Genomic DNA, 22,704 nt, shown 5'->3' on the forward strand with positions numbered 1-22,704 from the left:
TATCGCGATAGAGTTGAATTTTTTTCCTCTAACCAATTAAATTGCAATATCCAATAAATGTCCAGTGTTATCAATATACAGCAGTTACTAGCACCTATAATTTTTGGTACGTGCATACCCTATTTTATTTATTATTAGCAATTTCAAGACTAGAGACCGTTGAAAGCAGTTGTTTTCATATTGAAGAAGTTACACATATTTGTTACACAAGAATTGTAATTGATATATTTGTGGTCACATTGCAGTATATCTTCTGCCTGAGAAGGCCTCCTGCCTCTAAGGAAACGCGAATTTTCATTTAATAATAATGAAACGAATTCTAACATCTGCGCTAACAGTTACATCATGTTTTTCTTTGCATATATTTAGTCCTCCTTGCCGTCACTGTCGTCGAAATCCAGACTTGCGTCATTGATGGCATTTTCTAACTAACCGTGAATAGTTCTTTGGCTCTCTAAACGGCAAAGTAGGAGAAATTGCCAAAAACGAGGACATTTGTGGGTAATCGGAGGACTTTTCGATTTCTTGATTGAGGAGGACAATTCCTTCACGAGGAGGACGTATGGTATCCATCCATTATCCTATATGTACGGATTTGATAATATAGCAGTCGAAATGGACTTTCGACACCCCTGGCCTACATAATCGTGAAATCAAGCGACAAAGCTGTAGGACATGAATGATAACGTCATTTATTCGACCTGAGTGCCGTATTATTCCGTCTGTTATCTCCCATCAAATGCCGTTGTTTCGGAATTTGTATTTCAATTCTGCGACAAATCTACGCATCACCAATTATGACATAACTGAATAATGGAGAGTCATGTAGTTACTATGCTGACGTCCACATCATCGCATATATTCGTAAAAGTTGGGATACAAATTAACGTAGGCTACATTGCGAACATTCGGTAGAACAATATTCTTTATATTACAATATCAACTTCACCTATAAGTTAACTGAAATGAGTGATAATATAGTGACAAAATCGTCGTAACAGAGTCTAATTTAATTTATCAACACGAAGCGTCACATACTTGCAGAAATATGTCTAACAAAAACAGTATATGCCCAATTACGAGATGTGGCTTAATGTTGATAATAAATTCTAAGAAGTTGCATTTTTCATGTGTTTATAACTAAACTTCTGTAATTGAACGCAACGTTTTTAATACCTCATACAGGAAAATGACTTTGTGTCGAGGTGGGCAGCAAAGTTGGTTCGAAAATTATGGAAAGTTGATGAGAAGTTTGACTTTTCTTCCACTTGAATTATTAATATTATTGTAAAATGGTAAGCTGAATTAATAATATAACAAGACAAATCTAGATTTCGCGAAATGATGTCCAGTAAATTGGTCGTAGAATAGCATATCAAAATACACGGCTATTAGCAACGGAAAGCAATTGGATCAGCGGTTCTCAACCGGGGGTCCGAGAAGCTTTTTCAGGGGTCCACGAAGCCTCTAAATTTACAAAATAGATGAAAACCTAATTTGAATTTATTTAAATTAGGAATTTCAAGAGGCAGTTTCGCTTCATTACTAGTGGAACTCATGATCTCAAATCAACAGAATGGCCGTCTGAGATGAAATATCCCCCTGTGCAGACTCATTGTAATTGAAAAATTGCCAATAGACTACTGATACAAATATTCTGCTGTTTAGAGATGTTTTGTTGGGGATTGTGGAAAAAATAAAGAGTTGGATCAGTAAGGTCAATCACGGTTACTTGGAAATGTTTTCAAAAATCCATTTTGTTCTGTGATATACATAACCATTTCCCCATTTTCCATGATAACTTCAAAATGAGCTGACAGATACAAGTGACAAGGTTTGACGTTATATGTTCATTAACAAAATGTTTGTCAATTTCGGTGCCATATTTGTTGCGATCGTACTGAAATGTGTCGTCGGAAGCGTTACGCCACTACCTATCTTTGTGGGAATGGATATTCGGAACTCCTTCATATCAAATCGAAGGTGTGAATTTCCAAGACACGACCGTGCCTTTTAAGAATTGCGGTTGCAGAATTCGCTTTGAAATATTAAAAGTCCAATCCAATCTCTACATAAATAGTATGATGTTATTTTCAAGAAAAGTCATTTTGTTGCTGTTTATCACTAGCCTACAGTTATCATTTGCACAAGACAGATGTCGATAGCACGGTAACTGAGCTAAATTTGAACTGAAACTTCAGGGGGTCCGCGGGGCTCCGTGACTGTCCAAAAGGGTTCCGCGAAGACAAAAATGTTGAGAACCACTGATTAACATTATAAAATAACTGCAAAGCAGCACAAAAGCAATGGAATATTGTCCGGGTCAAATGCTATATTTTATTCTGATATTTACGTCACGAAGACAAGATTCCTTTTGATGTTGAGTTTCGATGTGAAATTTGAGAGGTCGGGCCACGAAATATTCTCCAACGGCGACTGAGTAACTATTACTATTAATATTTGTCCAAAAAGCACATAACGAGAACGAGTTGAAGCCGCGGAAACCAGCAATCATAAAAAAGTATCTTGGGTCTGGTTTAAAGTGACTAATGAAAATACCAAACAAGAGTCACAACTTGGACGTATATACCTTATTATCGTTTCGGGCCACAAAAAGATCAAAAACATTTCTGTAGTCCTATCCATATTTCAGACATTTCTCTGCAGATATGTAAATAATAAATACAATGAATCATACACGGTTCAGAAATGCATTCAATGAAATATTGGTTGACAATTTTCGGATCACATATACATTCACGAAACAACTTTATTCTCATGTGCTCGGGATTTCCGTTGGATAACGAGACATTTGCGTTGAAGAACTTGCTGTGAAAAAAATTGATAAGCATCAAGACTCTACTCACGATCAGTAATTTGGCAGAGTGAGTATCCAGGCAAACATATGGGACGATATTATAGAGCACCATTCATAGTAATATAACTAGAATTCGTTTCGTGGTCTAGCCCTGTGCTTTTCAACCTATTTTCAGCCCCATTCGCACCTTTTTTGGAAAATAAATTTCATTTCCACAAACCAACCGAAAATAGTTATACAACAGGATGATTATTGTTTTAATGATGAAGCCTATGTACTGTCTGTTAAGAGTTTTTTATGCAGATTTTCGTGATTCGCCGATTAAATTGTCAGGTTTACCTTAAAACACGTCGCTCACCAAATTCGGTATAAGCCGCCGCAGAGCCATTTTCATTTTATTTTGAAAAATTAGAAAAAATTCCAATTTTTCTGTCAACCATATGAAATAGTTGAGTTCATAAACGATGCAAAACAAATTTCACTCGATTACAACCCATAGACGCGAAGTTATTTGAGTTTTTATATATTAATTTTGGGATTAGCCACCGTCAATGCTATTTTTACAAATCCATAACTTTGAACTGCAGAAAACGTCAGAAAAAAAAAACAATTATGTAAGTTTTTCATTCGCACCAACTTCGTCATTGTCATTCGCACTCTAAATATTTCACTTCGCACATGTGCGTACCATCATTCAGCTTGAGACGCACTGGTCCAGCCTATATACGACGTCTATATATCAGAATTAAATGGAATGACAAAGCAATGCTCATGATTTGTGAACTGGTGATCTCGTAGGATTCATGACGGCATTTTTTCATTTAAAACTTTCGATTAAAAATGGACCGCCATGATCTGTCCAGTTATATTATGTATTCTCCGAATGATTCGAAAGTATGATGGCATGGGAATGTATGAATGGAAAATTCATATTTACACGTCGTCAGTCCGAAAATCAGTGGTCAGATCCCTATGCTTTCCTCTATATGTCACTACTGCTCTCAGTTATATAAGACGTGGGTAGATAGGTGTAGTCGAATATACCGTCTGCCTAACCGACATCAGTTTCACGTATAAAAAGCACACGTGAACAGTATTCGGAATTCGAATATATTGCATAACGTGGCATAGCTTGATTATGAGTAACCCAAATTCGTTTCCCAACCATGGCCCTGATACGAATGCTGACACGAGTCCAACTATCGTCATGCATAGATTAATTAAATTCAAACAGGCCCTCATGCCGAAAATACTTGCAGATGCTACATTTAAGTATTCGAAAGTTTATTCCCGCCATAGTTTTTTACTCACTCTCCTTAGGAGGACGGGACGTCGGTAATTGCGGCTGACCAAAGTCGCAATGTCAAAATATCTGCACGTTGTGATGTTTAATTACAAGTATACAGACTCGTGTAGGGCGTGTTAAAAAGCTTTTTGATTTCTCAACAGAGATTAATTACGATATAAAATACACCTCAGCTATATTGCTCCACTTATGAAATATCCCACCTGTCGCAGCTATATAAAGACTAATTCACTTACTTCTGCAGGGAACAGAGAAATTGGTCATAGAAAATGACGGAGCAATGATTACTCTACCATAATGTTGGTCATATTCGGGGTGTATTAGGAGGTGTTCCTCGATGGACTAATTTTAACCAGTTATTAGGCCATAGTCGCCCACGATAACTAGTTACTGTGAAGCTAGGATGAAAACGTCACCATCTTCAGATTTTATAATTTGAGTCGGAACATGTTGACGATATCTATGTAGCAATCGCATGATGCGCATGATGTTTCCAATGTATTCTAATGTATGTATTGTACACTGTACAGTAGAGTTGAATAGGATTGAAATGCTAGGTGCCCTAAAAACATTGCATTTTAATTTTTGCTCAATTCCAACCAGTATACACCAATGCAGAGCCCATTGAAATTTAAATATAATAATAAAAAATATATATAAAATTATACTCTCAATCGTATTAAACTGTTGAGCTGCCTAAAAAGATGCCGAACAAATTTGACGTAATTCCAACACGTAGAGGCGAAGTTATTGCAGCTGAAAGTTGAGGATTTGCAAAAATATCATAGACGCTGGAAAATTCCGGAATTATGGATGAAAAACTCGCGGCATAGCAGTCTGTATATGAATCGCACACACAGCGTTCGCAACACAGAATTCGTGAACTTGCTCCATGAAAAATTAGAAAAATGCTAGCACTTGACACTTTTATTCCCAGCATTACATTCTCAGCTCTTCAGTTACTATGCGCGACTACGAATAGATTACGGCTTGCATTTCTGCCATCTGACAGCACCCGCTAAAACAACCTAGAAAAATATTGTGTTACTAATGAGTGTTGAATTATCGCTGGACGACACATTCTCTTTCACATTCAAGGATATTTGAATCAAGAATTATAAAGCTGCAACGACCGATACTCTGTCGTCGTTGAGAACATCTCTTCAATCTAGGGATATTTCACATGTATTGTTTTGTTATTCCGTTATATTTTTAGCTAAATGATGTCTTAGTTATACCATAATTGAGATTTTTCATATGCCTACGGCAAGTCTATAGACCAGTGGTTCTCAACCGGAGTTCCGCGTGCCCCCAGGAGCCCGCGAAACATCTAATGTTACAAATCGGTTGATGACCTAATTTGAATATTCATTTAATTGCGAAAATACGAGGCAATTCCGTTTTATTACTGGTAAAACTCTACGATTAACATCAATACAATGATGATCTGAAATGCAATATTCTATTGTGCAAACTCATTTTAATTGCTGAATTGCCAATGATCTACAGATACAAACATATGTTTTGTTGGGGATAGTGGATGAAATAAAAATAACTTGGACAAGTAAGGTCAATCACGGTGACTTCGAAACGATTCCAAAAATCCATTTTCTCCTGTGATATACATAGACACCATTCCAAAATAACTTTAAAATATGCTGCTACATAGAAATGACCAAGTCAGAAGTAATGTGTTGATAAAACATATGTTCCTCAATTTTGATGCCATATTTGTTGCAATCATACCCAAGGCGTCGTCGCAAGAATTACGCGTTATTATTGCATTAGCCATCACCTCATCATCTTTTCGGAAATGTATTTTAGGCACCATTTCATGTCAATTCGAAGGCGCGGATTTTCTAGACACGATCACTTATCTCAAAAATGCAGTTGCAGAATTCTCTAATAAAAGTACATCCAATTTCTGCATAAATAGTATGATGTTATTTCTAAGAAATGTTATTTTGTTGCCATTTCTCACTAGCCTAGGATTAATATTTGCAAAGGACAGATGGTGGTTACACCATAGTTGAGCTAAATTTGAACTAAAACGTCGGGGGTCTGCTACGACAAAAAGGTTGAGAACCATTGCTATAGACTTTTCATTACTGCGCCACAACGCTCAACCTGAACCTCTTTCTGTATTTCGAATTCGGCTAACTGCAGTGACTGAGGTCCGCTCCTGATGAAGGTCAATCGGAAAGCTTGGAGTGGAATAAATTTGGCATCATCAGTATGTATTGTCGATTTCGATACTGAAGTTATGTACATCTAAATGTCTATTCATAGAGGTGTTGACAGGGCCGTAACTGCCGCTCCCCAAACCCCCCAATTTGGGGGGGGGCGAGCTCGAAGGGGGCCCAAAATTATTTCGTGAAGTAGCATAAATTATAGCGTATTTTTTTACAATATATACAACTTTTTCAAAAAATTTTCGCGCAGTGATTTCACGTCGCTGAATATCTTAATTCTAGGGTCCTCTTCCCCTAAAAAAACACCCAAGATTTATAGAAATAAGCATATCGGCGTTGGCAATTACTACGCCACGACGCACCAAGACATATAAAGTTTTAGGCCATTAAACATGCGATTCCAAGAAGTGTGCCAGAATGATCGGCAGCGAGAAAACCTTGGCCGTAAATGACTGCCCTTATGCTGACCGAAAACTTCGTTATATATACAAAATACATATAGGTTTAATTGTCCATCTAGGCGCTTAAATAACTCTCACCGAATGTTCCTGTCTTGGCAATCTGAGCCTCTCAAGAGAAATACCATCGCGCAGGAAAAATTATATGCCAATGAAGAAATGCCAATCCGAAATCGTGTGATCTTTTTCAATTTAGTACGTTTTGGCGATTCTATGTTTTTTTGATATGGCAGATAGGATATCACGAAATAACATTATGTAACGAAGTCATACCGACGGGTCCGCCCGCCCGCAGATGTTCAATTATTATTTACGGGCTCTACAGTTTTAAAGGCACCTCACTCATCTCTACCGGGAAATCGGATTACGTGAGCAGAGAGGACAAGAAATTGATAGCAATATGTATACAATTCCCGATCATATTGACCGATTTTACCGTGAATTATCGAAAGTTTTCGCGCTTAGCGCTGGCCCACCTTCAGTACAACTATAATTTCGTGGCAAAAGCGAACAACGTGTTGGGGGGGGGGCAGTTTATCACACTATGGGAGCTCAAGACTCCATTTTTGGGCGGGCTTAGGGCCTGCCGAAGTGCTGTTTTGTTCCTGTCAACGGGTATACACCCGGAGATGTTTAATTATTATTGAGGGGTCCTACCTTTTCAAACACACCTCACTCAGATCTACCCGTAAATCAGATTACGTCAATAGAGAGAGGATCAAAATTGATAGTGATATATATGCGATTCGCGATCCTATTGTCAGATTCAGTCATGAACTATAGAAATTTCTCGCGTTTCGCGCGTTAGGCGAGAAAAGCTGACTCACTAAATGGACACCGAATGTAGCTGATGAAAAGTAGATAAACAGTGTATAACCTGAGGAGGGAGTTCGGTTATCACCATATTGGGCGCCCAGGACAAACGTTTTTTTTGGGGGGGAGGGGCTGACGATGTGCTGTTACGGCCATGGGTGTTGACATAATGGGGTGTTGATTTTAATTTAGATTGTTCAAAATAATATTTGATGACTTACATGTATCTAAATTATTGGTTGATGTATCGTAATCACATTGTACGGTGAGTTAAAACTTACTTGCATAGACCAGCTTCGATTGAATATCGGTTATATCCTGAGAGTCTGAATAATAAATATATAAATGCTATATAAATCTACCATATGCAATTGTACGATATCTTATACAAATCAAAGCTTCCAAGTATATCACGAAAGATGTTACAGACACATAAATGCTAATTTCGAAGCAGGTAAACAATGTCACCCAAAATCCTGTTGTATCCTTATTCCTAGTCGTTGAAATATTACCTAATTAAGATGAAATTTTGTTCGGAATTTATAACATATTTTGCTTTTCAGGAATAAATGATATTGGAAGGATAGTATCAAGTTGACAATTTGCGCAAAAACATCATTTTTTCTGTAATTTTTCATCAGCTCTCTGCATATTTCTATAATTTATGTCAAAGGATTCAGTGCAATACGGAAATAAATTGAAAAATTGGATCAAAGCAGTGTATTTATGAATATTTAAACGGGAGAAAATTTTCGCGAAGCAAAAGGCGCTAAAGACAGTGGACGTATTTCTGGTGCATCATAAAATGCGTATTTTCAGTTGTTTTATATCGCATTAAGCGTAGGTCTTCAAGTTTGTTTGTTTGTTTTGGGGTATTCATGGTGTTCGTCGACTGCTATGGTCATTTACACCAGGCCGATATTCTTCATATTTTCCGTAACTGCCGACTTATAGCACGGCCCACCTCTAGGCTTTTGCAAGACACCGCTGACGCGGATAAGGTGGCGAGGAGGAGCCTAGGTAAACCTCCAACACTTAGGTATCGGAATTCGGAAGTCGACCTCGGTCGGACTCGAACCCGCGCCCATTGGTGTTGCAGCCGCGGATTATACCACTGCGCTATCTCGCCACAAGGTCCACAAGTAAGCACCAGCTATATGAAACCGATTGTTCGAGTTCAACGTCGATGTGTCGTCATATCTGTATTTGTTAAATATAAAGCGAAAATATGGCATGCTATGAAGACCGGGTTACCGTTCTCTTTCAATTTCACATGAAATGTAGCCGATGTAGGGTTCACATGATGCGTCAGTAAAACTTACTCTGATTGGCGGCAGTCTTTATGGAATCGAACGTGCTGCGTAAACTTGATAGTTCTGCTCTTTCTGAATGATTATTGTTTAGGATTAATGTAAATACTTTTATTATGTCGTTAGAGATGATTAGGCAAGAGTGCATCAAGTACTGATTTGCAACGAATTCACATGAAAATCTTTACTGTTTCATCTGCCTCACCATCATTGATCAATGAAATAGGCTACCTCTGCCATCTATATATAGGTCGAAGATGATAACTAGCAGATTGCACGCAAAATGCCAAGTCATGAAATTTTCCAACAACACAAAACACTAGAGCCAATACTTCCAAAATGAGGTGCCGCATAACGGATTACATTCGATTTGAATAAAACCTATTATGAAATTTTTGGAATTGTGAAACTAAATGTATTCACCAGATTCCAACAAAAGCCTGCTCTCACAATTACTGCAATGAGTGAACACTAGTCAAATACCCCAATTCTCATAAATATATATTCCAGGACTGTATAGTTGTCTATTAATGTGCATATTCTTGGAGTGGTAGAAGAAGATATATATCCCCTTCACTCCTGGGATATATCTTCAGGAGATTTAGCGCATTCGATGGGATGTTGACTTTATCTAGGGCAGTGGTTCTTAACCTTTTGTCTCCAAGCGCCCCCTTTCAAAAATTATCGTGTTCCAGCGCCCTCCCCCAACTTCATATTGTAAGGAATGTAATAAAGACAATGAGTAAAAGGGAGGGCCGTAACAGCACTTCGTTAACCTCCCTAAAAACGATTGCCTTGCGCACCGATAGCGTGATAAACCGAACTTCTGAAGGCTTCGCCCCCACGAACCCCATATCGTGATTTTGATGGTCAGCAAAGTTTGTGTGGCCTGGTCGCCCTAGGTACCAAAATTTTCCATAATGCATGAATGAATAGGTGGTAATTACATATATAACTCGCTATAAACTTTTTATCCTGTCAGCCCACGTAATCAGATTTACCAGTAGCACTGAGTGAGCTGTTGTATAGGAAAATAAAGGGCACGTAATTAATAATTAAACATATTCGGGCGTGCCCGCAGGTACAATTATTCATTACCAGGGCCGTAACAGCACTTCGTCAGCCCCCCAAACAAAAAACGTTGGTCCTGGGCCCCCGTCGGGTGATAAACCAAACTTCCGGGGGACTTCACTCCCAGACCCCCATTAGGCTGTCCGATATTTGCTGATAGCCTATTAGGTATCTACATTGGGTGTCCATTTACTGAGGCAGCAATTCGAGCGAAGTGCGAAAAATTTCCCTAATTAATGATTGAATTGGTCAATATCATCGGGAATTGCATGTAAATTGAGATCGATTTTATCCTCTCTCTGCTCACGTAAACATATTTACCGGTAGAGCTGAGTGAGGTGCAATGTTCCCTCTAAGCTGCGCACGTGCGCAGTGCTGACACGGTATCTGCACACAGAAAATCTACGTTGCGCACAACAAATCCGGAGTTATTACCTTTTTTTAGTCGTTACGCACTGTTGTCCAAGGGTCCGCGCAGTGAGTTTTTGAGTGTGCGCCGACTCATCAAAACTTAAAGCGAACATTGTGAGGTTTCTTGGAAACTGTAGGACCCGTTACTAATAATTAAACATATTCGGGCTGGCGAACCCGTTGGTATGACTTCGTTGCATGATGTTATTTCGTGACCCCCTGTCTGCAATATCAAAAAAATATAGAATCGCTCAACGGGGATATCGCCCAACAGGAATATCCCTGTCGCCCAATCGTACTAAACTAAAAGACGCACACGATTTCAGATTGGTATTTCTTCACTGACATATAATTTTTCCCTGTGGGGTTCAGATTGCTAAGACAGGAACAGTCGGTGTCAGTCATTTAGGCGCCCATGGACAATTAAACCTATAAGTATTTTGAAGGCTATATGTAACGAAGTTTTCGGTGTTAATTTGCTCTGAATACTCATTAAGGATATGTCCTATCACCATATCATCTATACTGCGAAGCCATTTTTTTTTTCAGCGTCCCCCCCCATACCACCCCCCTGAGCCCAGCGCCCCCCATATCGCCCCTGAGCGTTTCCGCCCCCTTCAAGATCGCCACCGCCCCCTGGGGGGCGCTGGAGGCAAGGTTAAGAATCACTGATCTAGGGCATAGGGATGATTTTTATGATGAAGAGAATGTTAAAGGATTTGTCAAATTAAGAATGCAACAGTTTTCATTATCGGGTCGTGAAATATCTTTGAAGTGATATGTAGGCTAGGAAATAAAATGGATGACCTGTTTAATTTGTGATAACTCTCGAACTTGATAAGAAGCAAAACGACGATTCAATATAACGTTTTATACAACGTTTACACGGTACTTCTAATTTATTTTACTATTACGCAGTAGTAATTGAATTATTCCCTTGCTGTAGGACTGATTAACTGATTAACTGTTTAACCGTTCCACGAGGATCAAACTCCTACTGAAAAATTTATGGATGCACGAAATTTGCAATGAAAGTATCATTTACAATACGTACGTGTCCATAACAACAATTTGAAAATAAAATTACAGCATTGTATATTTGTAAAGTTATATTGCCATGGATTATGATATGCGCCAGGGGTGTCAAACATGTCGCTTTTATTGACACCCAATTCCGAGTGTTGTTGCAGTTTCAATGTAATCACCATCAGCAACGTTTTGGTATCTCCATTGACACCAAAGTCCGAGAAGGAGGAAAGTTCACATTGACCACAGAATTTTGTTGTGAAATGGACCAAAACGCAAGAAGTGAAAATCCCAGTTAAAAACCGGTATATGCAGGCCACATGGAGAACATGATTTTCACACCAAAATGTAACAAATATATCTGCGGTCCCACATCATTTTCGCTTGCGACTTAACTTGACAGCTCCTCTCCAGAAAAATCCGAAAAGAGATATAATAACAATAAACCAAGTTCGAACGACTGCGTTGACAGTTAAATCTTTACTATTATTCACGGGGCATACACAAGACTATTTCCTGATAACGACTAAAAATGCAATTGTAGCAATATGCCAACGTTGATCGTCGTTACAGTCACTGTTTTAGCAGTATATATAACTGTATTCAATCGACCAATCATCGACATTATACGAAATCTATTGTTTGCGAATAGATTGAATGTGATCCTGTGACGGTAGGCTTGATGATTGAGTATGCGATTGAACAAAACGAGTGAGGATTTTGAAATAACATATTGAAAAAATTTGACTGGTTCGACCCGCTAACGATTTGAAGGTTTGAATCCGACCCGCGACGCAACTTGAGTTTGACAGCTCTGATATACGCCATCGAGAGGTCCAAGCCACGTCTGCTATTGTTGAATGGCTGAAATGACCTATGAATGTCTATCACACTGGAATATGAACACATTATATTAAACCTCGTCAGCTGTCAGTTCTATTTTCTGGTTACGTCACGAAAGTAATCGTATTCACACGGAAACTAGTCTCGATTGAGTCAAACTTGTCGTCTGACTTGACGGTGATCGTAATAAATAATTATCAGTATTATGTACTAGGTATTAAAATTACGCGATCTCAAAAATTCCCTCAAATTCGTAATTTGGCCAGGCATCAGAATGATCGGAGCATATCCTTCCAAAAAAAAAATTCCATGTACCAAATATAGTGAGGAAAAAAGTACCAATAATATAGCAAAATATACAATATTTGTACAATATCTAGGACAGGGGTGCTTACTGCAGCAATTGCGATATACAGACAGATCAAATGGCCTTTTCAGTGGATTGCGAGTACGTTTCTGCAGACCACTCAGCAATACTAACTATTGGTTATACGTAGGGCTTGGCATAATAGATTAATCGATTTAATTCTGAATCGATTATATTAGGTTTCGAGTAGTGCGGAGCATGGAACGGAGCCGGATTAGATATCTGGCCAGATTTTTTTCAATTTTGGCCGGACCGGATCGTAGCCAAATCGGTACTTTTTCTGATACGGCTGGAGCCATATCGGAGCCGGATCAGTACTTTTTGATAAGGCCGGAATTTTTATGGATAAGAATGACGTTTGTAACTAAATAACTACAAACCAACCTTACGCAAGTAACCACCAAACCAATGCGAGAATAAACGAGCCATATTTATAAATTCACAGAACCACCGTACCGTGTTGGGCCGGATTTCCAGCCAAACGCTTTCATTTTTGGCCAGTGCCGGATCGGAACCGTACCAGAGAATTGGAAAACCGGATGGGAATTGGACCACAGAATTTGTCGATCATCTCCGCACTAGTTTATAGTTGTAGAATGAGAAGAGTAACTACTTGGGTGATTCCAGTATCTTTTCTTTTACTGAAGGTAACAGAAAACGGCTTTGATCCTAATTAATTTTTCTGGCCCTACCGACTTATACATATCTATATAATATCATTTTCGCCGCGTCATCTGTATTAAGCTATCTTTATCAATTTAATAATTTATTTATTGTATCAACGAAAAAGAAGGGATATTATGAAGTGAATCTTTGCTTCAATTTGCAGTAACAATCATCATTACCAGCTAGACAAATCACAAAATATCTTACTAATAAGATATCTGTTGCTTTCACACCTCATTTAACGTCCACTTGCAAAGTAATATTTATATTCAATACACGAGCTTTCGGGGCGCCGCTCCGTCATCGGGTGGTAAAGTGAAAATAACGCAAAAGATTTTGAATTCGAACGTATACGCATATTGTGATATCATAGACAAAAGTACTTTTAGATCATAAAAATGTGTACATTTATGACTTGACTTACGTTCTTTAAACCTAGTATCCAGGCTGGTGTAATTTGTCTTTACTGCGTCGATCGAGGATTTATCTGAATAACACGAATTGTAGCATTGCGTTACCGTAAACCTGAAAAATCCTACATCAGTTTTAGTTAAATTAGATCTAAGGACTATAGGGAGTAAATAAAATCCGGTCAGCCAGTAATATTACAAATTTCAGGGTGGGATAGGTGTTTATGATTCAGCAAAGAGGTATATGGCCAAAGTTCAGATACAGAACATACCATATTCTACAATGCAACATCCTAAAAGACATTATTTTGAAAGTCACACTTTTTGAAGCCTTGTGTTATAGAACTGGCTAATTAGGCCCTCATCCGTTAGAATATCTCCCTACTGATACGGCGGTCACTGTTTTCAAAATCACAATTTTCGACGAAATCCACCCAAGCTGCATGTTGCTGTACAATAACATGTACACTTTCAACAAATGCGGTTTATACAAATACTGTTCAGCCGGGTGTGTCGTACACCCCAGGACAGAGAAGGGCCGACATTTTCGTTGGTGGGCTGCATTCAGCATCTAAATATATTCGCGAGCCGCACTATAATAAATTGAGATTATTAGCCAAAACGAAATATTTATATTTAATTATATAGTGATCGAGGACATACGAAGTTACTATTATTTTTGAAAGTTTTCAGTGGCAGTTATTACCTGTTAATGGTCATAACTTCTAGTTCCAGCTGTGAGATTTAATACAGAGTAGGGGAGATGTGGTACCGATGGATCAAAAATTGTAAAATGATCGCTGGCCCAAAAATGTTCAGCCGAAAACATCAGATCTTTTGCTGGCTCAGCACTTTGATACAAGCTCTACCTATCGCGCACATATACATGAATATCCGTCTTTTAAAAAAATATTTATGGACGTTCAAAATTTGATGCTCGAACGTATCATCGGTCCCCACCCGGTGGGTCCAATGGCACACGACCCGGGGACCTATGACACATATACTCTAAAAAACTCAAACGTGACAACTTTTCTTGTTCAGTATTATAATCTAAGCTACAGCAAACCAAAGAAGAATGTTTGGTCGCAACCGTCAAAAAATAGAATGAATATTAACTCAAATGTTGTCATAAAATCACGTTTTGATTCAGGCTCGAACTTATAAATTTGAGGGTACATACATATTGCCCGAAAATCGACAGTGTGACTTCCAAATACCTCGTTATAGCGATAAAACATCATATGCAATTATTACATAAAGATTTTCTGTACGTAGGCATGTTTCACTTGTTTCATGATTAGTATGCTTGATTATTTTGCTTGATTTGGCTATTGTATCATCGGTCCCCACCCTATGAATTTTATACATGAATCGAAAAAATTCCACCCAAGGAAGGTACTGAAAAAAATCATAGGTGCCATTATATGGCCTGATACAAGCCCTACACTTCACAATAAAAATGATTGCTGGTTTGTTCGTGTTAAAGGTTACAAAGAAAAATGTATATGTTGATTTAAATTTAGTTTACACCCCCCAGAACAAAAAACTTCTGTGAGAGACCCCATAGCTCGCGCAATTCGAATTTTTTTGTATGTGAGGAAAGATTTTGCCAGCATGCAACTGTAGACAAGCTCACGGAGTGTAATCATGGAATTATCATAGAGAATTTTCAAAGTATTTTCGGTACCAGTGATCCATCGGTACCACATCTCCCCTAGTTCTAGCTCTAGTTTTAGTTGAGCATTTTATAAATCCAGTAGTTTGTACAGGTCTGTACGTGCAAGTGCCGGTGTACGTGATGTGCATTACTGTGTATGGATGATCACGATCACACTGCGATGTTTAAAGATATTCTGGTATTTCAGAATTAACAAAATTTACTTTTTGTGTGTGAAATACCAATATGAATGCAAGTTGATATTAACTGGTTGTTACATTTTCATTTTTTCGGTTATTGACAGAATAATGATATTAGGATTTTGTCTTATACTTACGATCTTCTCGAAGACGGCTGATGTTCCCTGCACACTCATCTTCAACTAAAAAATACAACTTCATGGTTGGTTAGAATCTTTGATATCAAATATGGTTAATCGTACAGAAACATTAAACATGCGACAGGATTGTGTGCAACAAAATTTACTGAGACTGGAATTCCAACTTTTTAATTCGGTTGTGTTGAATTTACTTACTTAATTGTATTTTTAGCGAACGACTGATATCGAATTTTCGAGCCGACACCGATGAAATCGATAGCTTGCTCTTTTAGCGATAACCCCGATATATTAGACCGATCCTCAAAATATACATCATCTGTAGCAGGGGCGGCCAACCCATGGCCAGCGAGGCAATTCTCGAAGTTTGTTATATTATCAAAAAATTATTTACCCATCGAATTTATTGTGAAATTGCAAGGCCAATCGAAAAAAAATTGATTAACCTGACCGCGAAATACGGGATATTGATGACTGAAATATTAGTGCTGACACTTCGGCGTAGCAAGGGACCAGTGACATTTTTGGTAGATCTTGGTATATGACCCTACAATAGAATATTTCGTGGCAGATTTATTTGACTTGATAATTTTCTTAGCACTTCGCGCTATTCATTTTTAATCGATTTCTCGCTTTTAGTATCGGTACCCTCTCCTGAAAATTTAAAATACGTCGAGTTTATAGATTTGAGTTTAATTATATTACCAATTACACTGGGCGACAATTTTGAACGAAAAATTTGTTGACTTTGATTTTGCACTTGATTATAATTTCGGCGTGCTGATTCCAAAAATGCTGGTTTTCTTCAATCACAACAAGTTTTTGCTCTAAGACATATGCCCAAAATATGCTAATTTTCACGAATTTGGCCATATTACTTTTCTATATCATATAATAATCCACACTTTTACCATATAATAAGTTATATAGTCAAGGGCTCGATTGAACTATGTATGGAAAAGGTACGGGTATCGATCTAGGCCAATGCTTTCACCAACTTTTGGTTAGGGGATGCAATCATCCGAGGATATTTCACATACATATTTGATTTTGATTTTGTAATCGAAGATGATTCAGAACGTAGAGTATTCCATCAACACGAGTTATTGATCTGACTGAGACTGGAATCTGGGATTTGGAATAGAAATCTTGTGAGCTTTTAACATCCTTATGAAGTGAGAATTGATTACTTGGAAAGATAGAGAAGGTATCTCACTTTTGATCAGCAGAAGCAGTCTTTTCTTCGTAGGCCCACTTTCGGTAGCTTTGTGTATTGCCGTTATAATGGCATTGGCATGATACCGTTACCATGGATTACTGGAGGAGTTAGGAATCCCGATTTACAAGTCAAGTGAATGGAAAATGCCTATAGGTAGCTCAAGAAGGATCTTAAACTGTGCCATTCTCCAAATTGGCAAAGTCTTGAGTGCGGTATCAGCTGCACACTCATTTAGTAATCTTCGTGAATAATACAGAAACATTAAGAGTAATACAGAAACATTGAATTGTTGCAATATCACAAGCACGATTGGATCATATGTGTCAGCTTTGAAATATTGTGTGTTCTAGTGATCAGACTATAAGGTTGCACATGCAACCCTGATACACATGTGTCACTGCCATATCTTTATGTCGGACAGCAGACATTCAAAAAAGCTAAAATATCTAACTAATTTCTCTAAAAACCTTGACATAGTCAGAGATGGACAAGGAGAAAATGTCCCCTAACATCCGAAGATGATGGGGGTAAGATACCAGAGTAGATTGGAGCTTACATATATTAGCAGACTATTGCTCGAGTATCAAACTAGACAACCCATGTAATTATAGGTTATTAGCATAAATTTCGACCCTGAAACTCTCACTTTATTTGTCATGTAGAAGCAATATTAGTTTAAATCAACCAAATAAATCAGTGAAAATGTCGCCACGTCTGCTATTCTCTTTCGTCGATCAAGGTATCGTGAAATCCACGATTTCTAAGCGCTTGATGGTGGGTAGATCGAATTCGCGAGTGGTGTTAGTCGCCGGTGCGACAGCAACTTAAATTTAAGAGATTTTGAAAAGAGGGCGCTATGAGCCCCTAACCCTGGATACTCCATTGTCTTGACCTCTCAAAGACACGTTCATGCTGCTACGAGAATAATTATTCTCGCTGTCATGAAAATTTGCGGCAATATTATTAAATTAGGTTCAAAATTAAAAATTTCTCAAAGAGCCATATCTTATATCCAAAAGAGCCATATGTTCCCGACCACTGTAATATGGTGATTAAAAATCTGTTTCTCAATTTTGATGCCATATTTGTTGCGATCACATCCAAGGTGTCGTCGCGAGCGTTACGCGTTACTATTACATTGCCATCACCTGTATTTTTGGAAATGGATTTTAGGCACTAGTTCATATCATTAAATAGTATATTCATATTGAAATGAACCCGAATATTTTCGGCTGACACTCGTCAGGGGCAATCGTCAGCAACTAGTAGAGAATTGGAAAGAACATTGTATATCAACAATCGTATCACAAAATATGACGTCACCAGCATGAAATTTCGAATGAGAGAGCGTTCAATGTACTATTTTTAGGTGGTACACGAACTCCTTTTGTTGACAGAGTTTTGGTTTGTGTATTTTGATAAAAGTTGATTCCAAGGCACACAAATGGAATTGTGAACGGCCTCGCCCTACGATTCGAAATCGGTCGTCTCGATAATTATTCGCACAAATCGGATTATCCAACAGATGTTTGCCGATGGCAGAATTAATGGCCTTTGATCGATCAGCATCAATCTTAAGTGGATGAGTTAAGGGTGAGCTTTTCACATCGCGTGACGCACGTGTTCTGATAAATCTGGGGACATGTTGGTTTATGCGGTCCTGCAGACGTCTTGACGTTCTTCCCACGTAGCCACAATCACAGTGGCACCTATATTCGTACACTACATTACTTTGTTGAAGTGCAGGAAGCACGTCTTTGCGTGTTGAAGGGAGCAGTTGTGTTGTTGTAAAAATCACATTGGTTTTGACGGGTGCCTTTATTTTGTGCTAGGAAACTTATGAAAATTATTGAAACTTATGAAACTTATGAAAACTTATGAAACTTATGAAAACTTATGAAACTTATGAAACTTATGAAAACTTATGAAAACTTATGAAACTTATGAAAACTTATGAAAACTTATGAAACTTATGAAACTTATGAAACTTATGAAAACTTATGAAAATTGTGGAAACTTATGAAACTTATGAAAACTTATGAAACTTATGAAAACTTATGAAACTTATGAAAACTTATGAAAATTGTGGAAACTTATGAAACTTATGAAAACTTATGAAACTTATGAAAACTTATGAAACTTATGAAACTTATGAAACTTATGGGAACTTATGAAAACTTATGAAACTTATGAAAACTTATGAATCTTATGAAAACTTATGAAACTTATGAAACTTATGAAACTTATGGGAACTTATGAAAACTTATGAAACTTATGAAAACTTATGAATCTTATGGGAAATTATGAAACTTATAAAACATGAGGTAAATTAATTCAGATTCGAAGTTTATTGCGAGACCATTGCCTCGGTATTCGATACCAAATAGGGATTTTTAAATCATGATTGCAATAATGGCAATCAAGATTTACATAGACCATGCAGTGGTTGCCAAAATCTTCAACCTCGCGGCACCCTCTGTAAATGGAAAATAGTCAGCGGCACCCTAGCATTATCGACCTTTTTTGGCTAGCAGCACACTGTAAACTACCGGAAGATTTGAGAGCACCGATAGACACGCGGAGGTGATCTCTGACGAAGCTATTTTACCTATTCGATGACCGCGAGTAGGCTTTGCCTTCTTGTACTATACTTGAAACCATGCGATAACCAATAGCCAGCACGCCTAATAAGAGAATGGGGACTGTTCTGATTACAATATGAATTTATAAACTTGAACATCGACGACACTTCATTTCTTTATGGTAATTAGGAAGGCAATGAGGTTTTGAAAACCGCATTGTCTCACAGGCGCCAGTATGTCTGCGATCAATCAACGCATCGTACAAAACTGGATTAACCCTTCTCGGCACGCGATACGTCTGGTAAACCGAGTTCGCGTGGATATTGGTTGTCGGCATGACAGAAATTATATTTTTACAAATGAACATCACATCGAGACCGACGGATTATAATTTAGATTATTGATCGTTTTCTTTAGACTACAGTTATTTTAAGCATAATTTCAAATTTTCGCTGAATATATTCACAACGCCACCGCTGCAAAATGAATAGGTTGTGAATTCGAGTCAGGCTGAGGTCGACTCCAGTATTCCTACCCATACGTGTTTTGGGTTTATGTAGGCATGGACTCGTCGTACAAACCGAATAAGCGGTGTCTTGCGACGGCCCCGAACCATAATAGTCGGCGTATGAGGAACCATAATAAGGAATACCACTAGCCTGGTGTAAAATAACCAGACCACAGTAGTCGAACACCATTAATACCAACCTACTACGTTAGTGTGACCATTGACTGGTGTGTGTGACTGGCTGTCTCTTACGCTGATTTTGCAATTCACATATAGATACATTTGCACGTGTACTTGAGGTAGAATCGCAACGTCACCAGAGAGTTAACATGTAGTTATCAAAGCACCTCATTGCAATGTCCCCTCGCTTCAGATTTGTGCAAAATTTGCAACTTACCCCCGCGCGGCAGTAATCGAAGCAAGCAGACAGGTGTCATCATTTGAGGTATCATAGGTCAATAGTGGGAAGGATAGCAAACATTATTGTATTTTTTTGCAACAACGCTGCATGTTCGTCTTGGATTATGTCTTATCCTTGTACTGTGTGCGGACTGGATTTTTCAAAGTCCGATGAGTTCGTCGAATGCTACGAATGCAACAGATACTCTCACTGTTCTTGTGCGAAGATCGGTAACTTCAAGTGGAAAAGCCAGATTTTCATATGCCACTCTTGTATATTCTTCGAAGGCGGATTCAATTATCGATGGACATTGGAACACTTTCGAGCCCATCCGGGACATTGTACAGCTATAAAACGAATACTTCGTTTGTATAATGTACCCGAGCCTGATCGGAGCATGCCAAACGAGGCTGCACTGGTGGATGATGTTTCATTGACGATTTTGAAGCAGTTTCATTATATTATCACCACGGATCACACGGTTTTGCGCGTTGATGGCGATGGGAATTGTTTTTATCGCGCAGTGTCGCTGGCCCTATACGGTACTGCGAAACACCACTTGCGCTTGAGGCTCCTGACTGCGCTCGAAATTATTGAGAATCCAAAATATTATGACGAAGACGCAGAGGGATTCGTAGACCTTATAGATGACATTCGAGTTGTGTCATCACCTTATGCCCTTCTGGTACAAAAAGCATGCATTCCGGGGCAATGGTCCGAGATGATGCATATTTACGCGTTGAGTGCAGCCCTTGGCTCCGCGATTCGCTCATATTATCCGCCAACATCGGAAAACGAATACTTGACAGAACCGTTCTCACGCAAATGTTGCGGCCGCGGTGTATCGAAATCTGCAAGACCTGTCGCGACTCTCATGTGGACACAAACGACTGTGCCTACGACAAGTTATCCATTTCGACCGAATCACTTCGTACCAATGATCAAAACCAGCGATCTAACTTCAAGTGATCCAGGTCTTGCATGCGAATCAAAACTGAAATTGGAGGATCAGGAAAGCGACATTGACAAACCGATTATACGCGAACCAGACAACTCCAAAACATCTCATAGGAACGAACATGGCGATGTAATTGCTAATGAACAGAAGTATTCGCTGCCAGACATCACCATTCCGAGCGAAGATTCGCCTATGGACCAAACGAATGGTGAACAGATGAATACTGAAATGAGAGAAGTTGCTGACGGAGAAAAACCCGAATCAGTTAAACCTAACAAGACTTTAACAAATATAACAAAACTGCCATTTAACGAGTTTTTGAGTACGGAGGAGGCAGTTAACAAAATTATGGATTGCAAAAATGCTCTTTCGAAGATGCCTTCAGGACGGAAAGACAATTGTTACATTATGATAGATTTCACAACGAACATACTACGAAAGGCTGCCAAGATTCGTCGCATATTTTACGATGACATGGGAGCTTGGACGAAAACCATGCAGACATATTCGTATTACTTGAAGGTCGCCAACCGACTCAAGTACGTATACAAGCCGCGTTGCCACAACGGTGCCATTTGTACACTGCGGATGAAGGAGTATTTGCCGTTATCACCGCAGCCTAGTCCAGGTGACGTTATCACGGTTGGGCGATACTACGCTAAATCAAAGAACAACCCTGGTTACGAAAAACGTATAAGCTGGATTGAGAGTGGACCGTCGGAACCATGTAATGTGTGTGTCGTGGAGTACAAGGGTATTTCTGGGGACTGCGGTTCACATGGAAACAGCTCTGTCAATCTTCAGAATTACACCCGCACTCCGCCGAGCGTTATTGATAAGATAAAAGAAAAGGTTAAATATGGAACTGGAAAGCGCATTTACGTTGATCTTCAAAATGAATCTGAAAGTATCTCGCAAATGCCTCGAAATATAAATCAAATTCACCAAACTAAGCACCGGGACAAGGTCAGCAAAGAAGGGCACAATAGCCTGCCGTGAAAATGTTATGCAGACGAACTTTTGGATGTCGTTAACATGATGCACACGGAAAGATTTGTGAGAAGAGTCATCCATTCTCCAGGGAAAGCATCTAGCATAATCATGTACACCGATGACCAAATAACAGATATTAAAAAAATGTGTTGTACTGGAAAAACCGTACTTGGAATTGATAAGACTTACAACCTGGGCAATGTGTACGTTACCGTAGCAGTTTTCAAAAACCTGAAGATGATAAGCACCAGAACGCAGGAAAATCCTATTTTTATCGGTCCAATATATCTCCACCATAGTTCAGATAGAGGGACATTCAACGACTTCTTTAATCATCTCAGCTCCGCTATATGAGG

The 22,704-nt window shown here is 38.6% G+C and overlaps 1 protein-coding gene across 1 annotated transcript in view; it reads left to right on the forward strand.

Moving 5' to 3' along the window:
* Nucleotides 1–22,471, forward strand: part of LOC145436173 (uncharacterized) — a 297,258-nt gene extending 274,787 nt beyond the window's left edge. The window contains exon 2 of the mRNA XM_080313518.1: nt 19,683–22,471. Within this exon, the coding sequence (XP_080169644.1) occupies nt 20,522–22,354 (1,833 nt within the window). The 5' untranslated portion in view covers nt 19,683–20,521 and the 3' untranslated portion in view covers nt 22,355–22,471. The remainder of the gene's footprint in view (nt 1–19,682) is intronic.
* The last annotated feature ends 233 nt before the right edge of the window (nt 22,472–22,704 follow it).

The sequence above is a fragment of the Botryllus schlosseri genome, chromosome 3, assembly GCF_051294905.1.
Source record: "Botryllus schlosseri isolate E-star chromosome 3, Bs_hap1, whole genome shotgun sequence".
Classification (NCBI taxonomy): domain Eukaryota; kingdom Metazoa; phylum Chordata; class Ascidiacea; order Stolidobranchia; family Styelidae; genus Botryllus; species Botryllus schlosseri.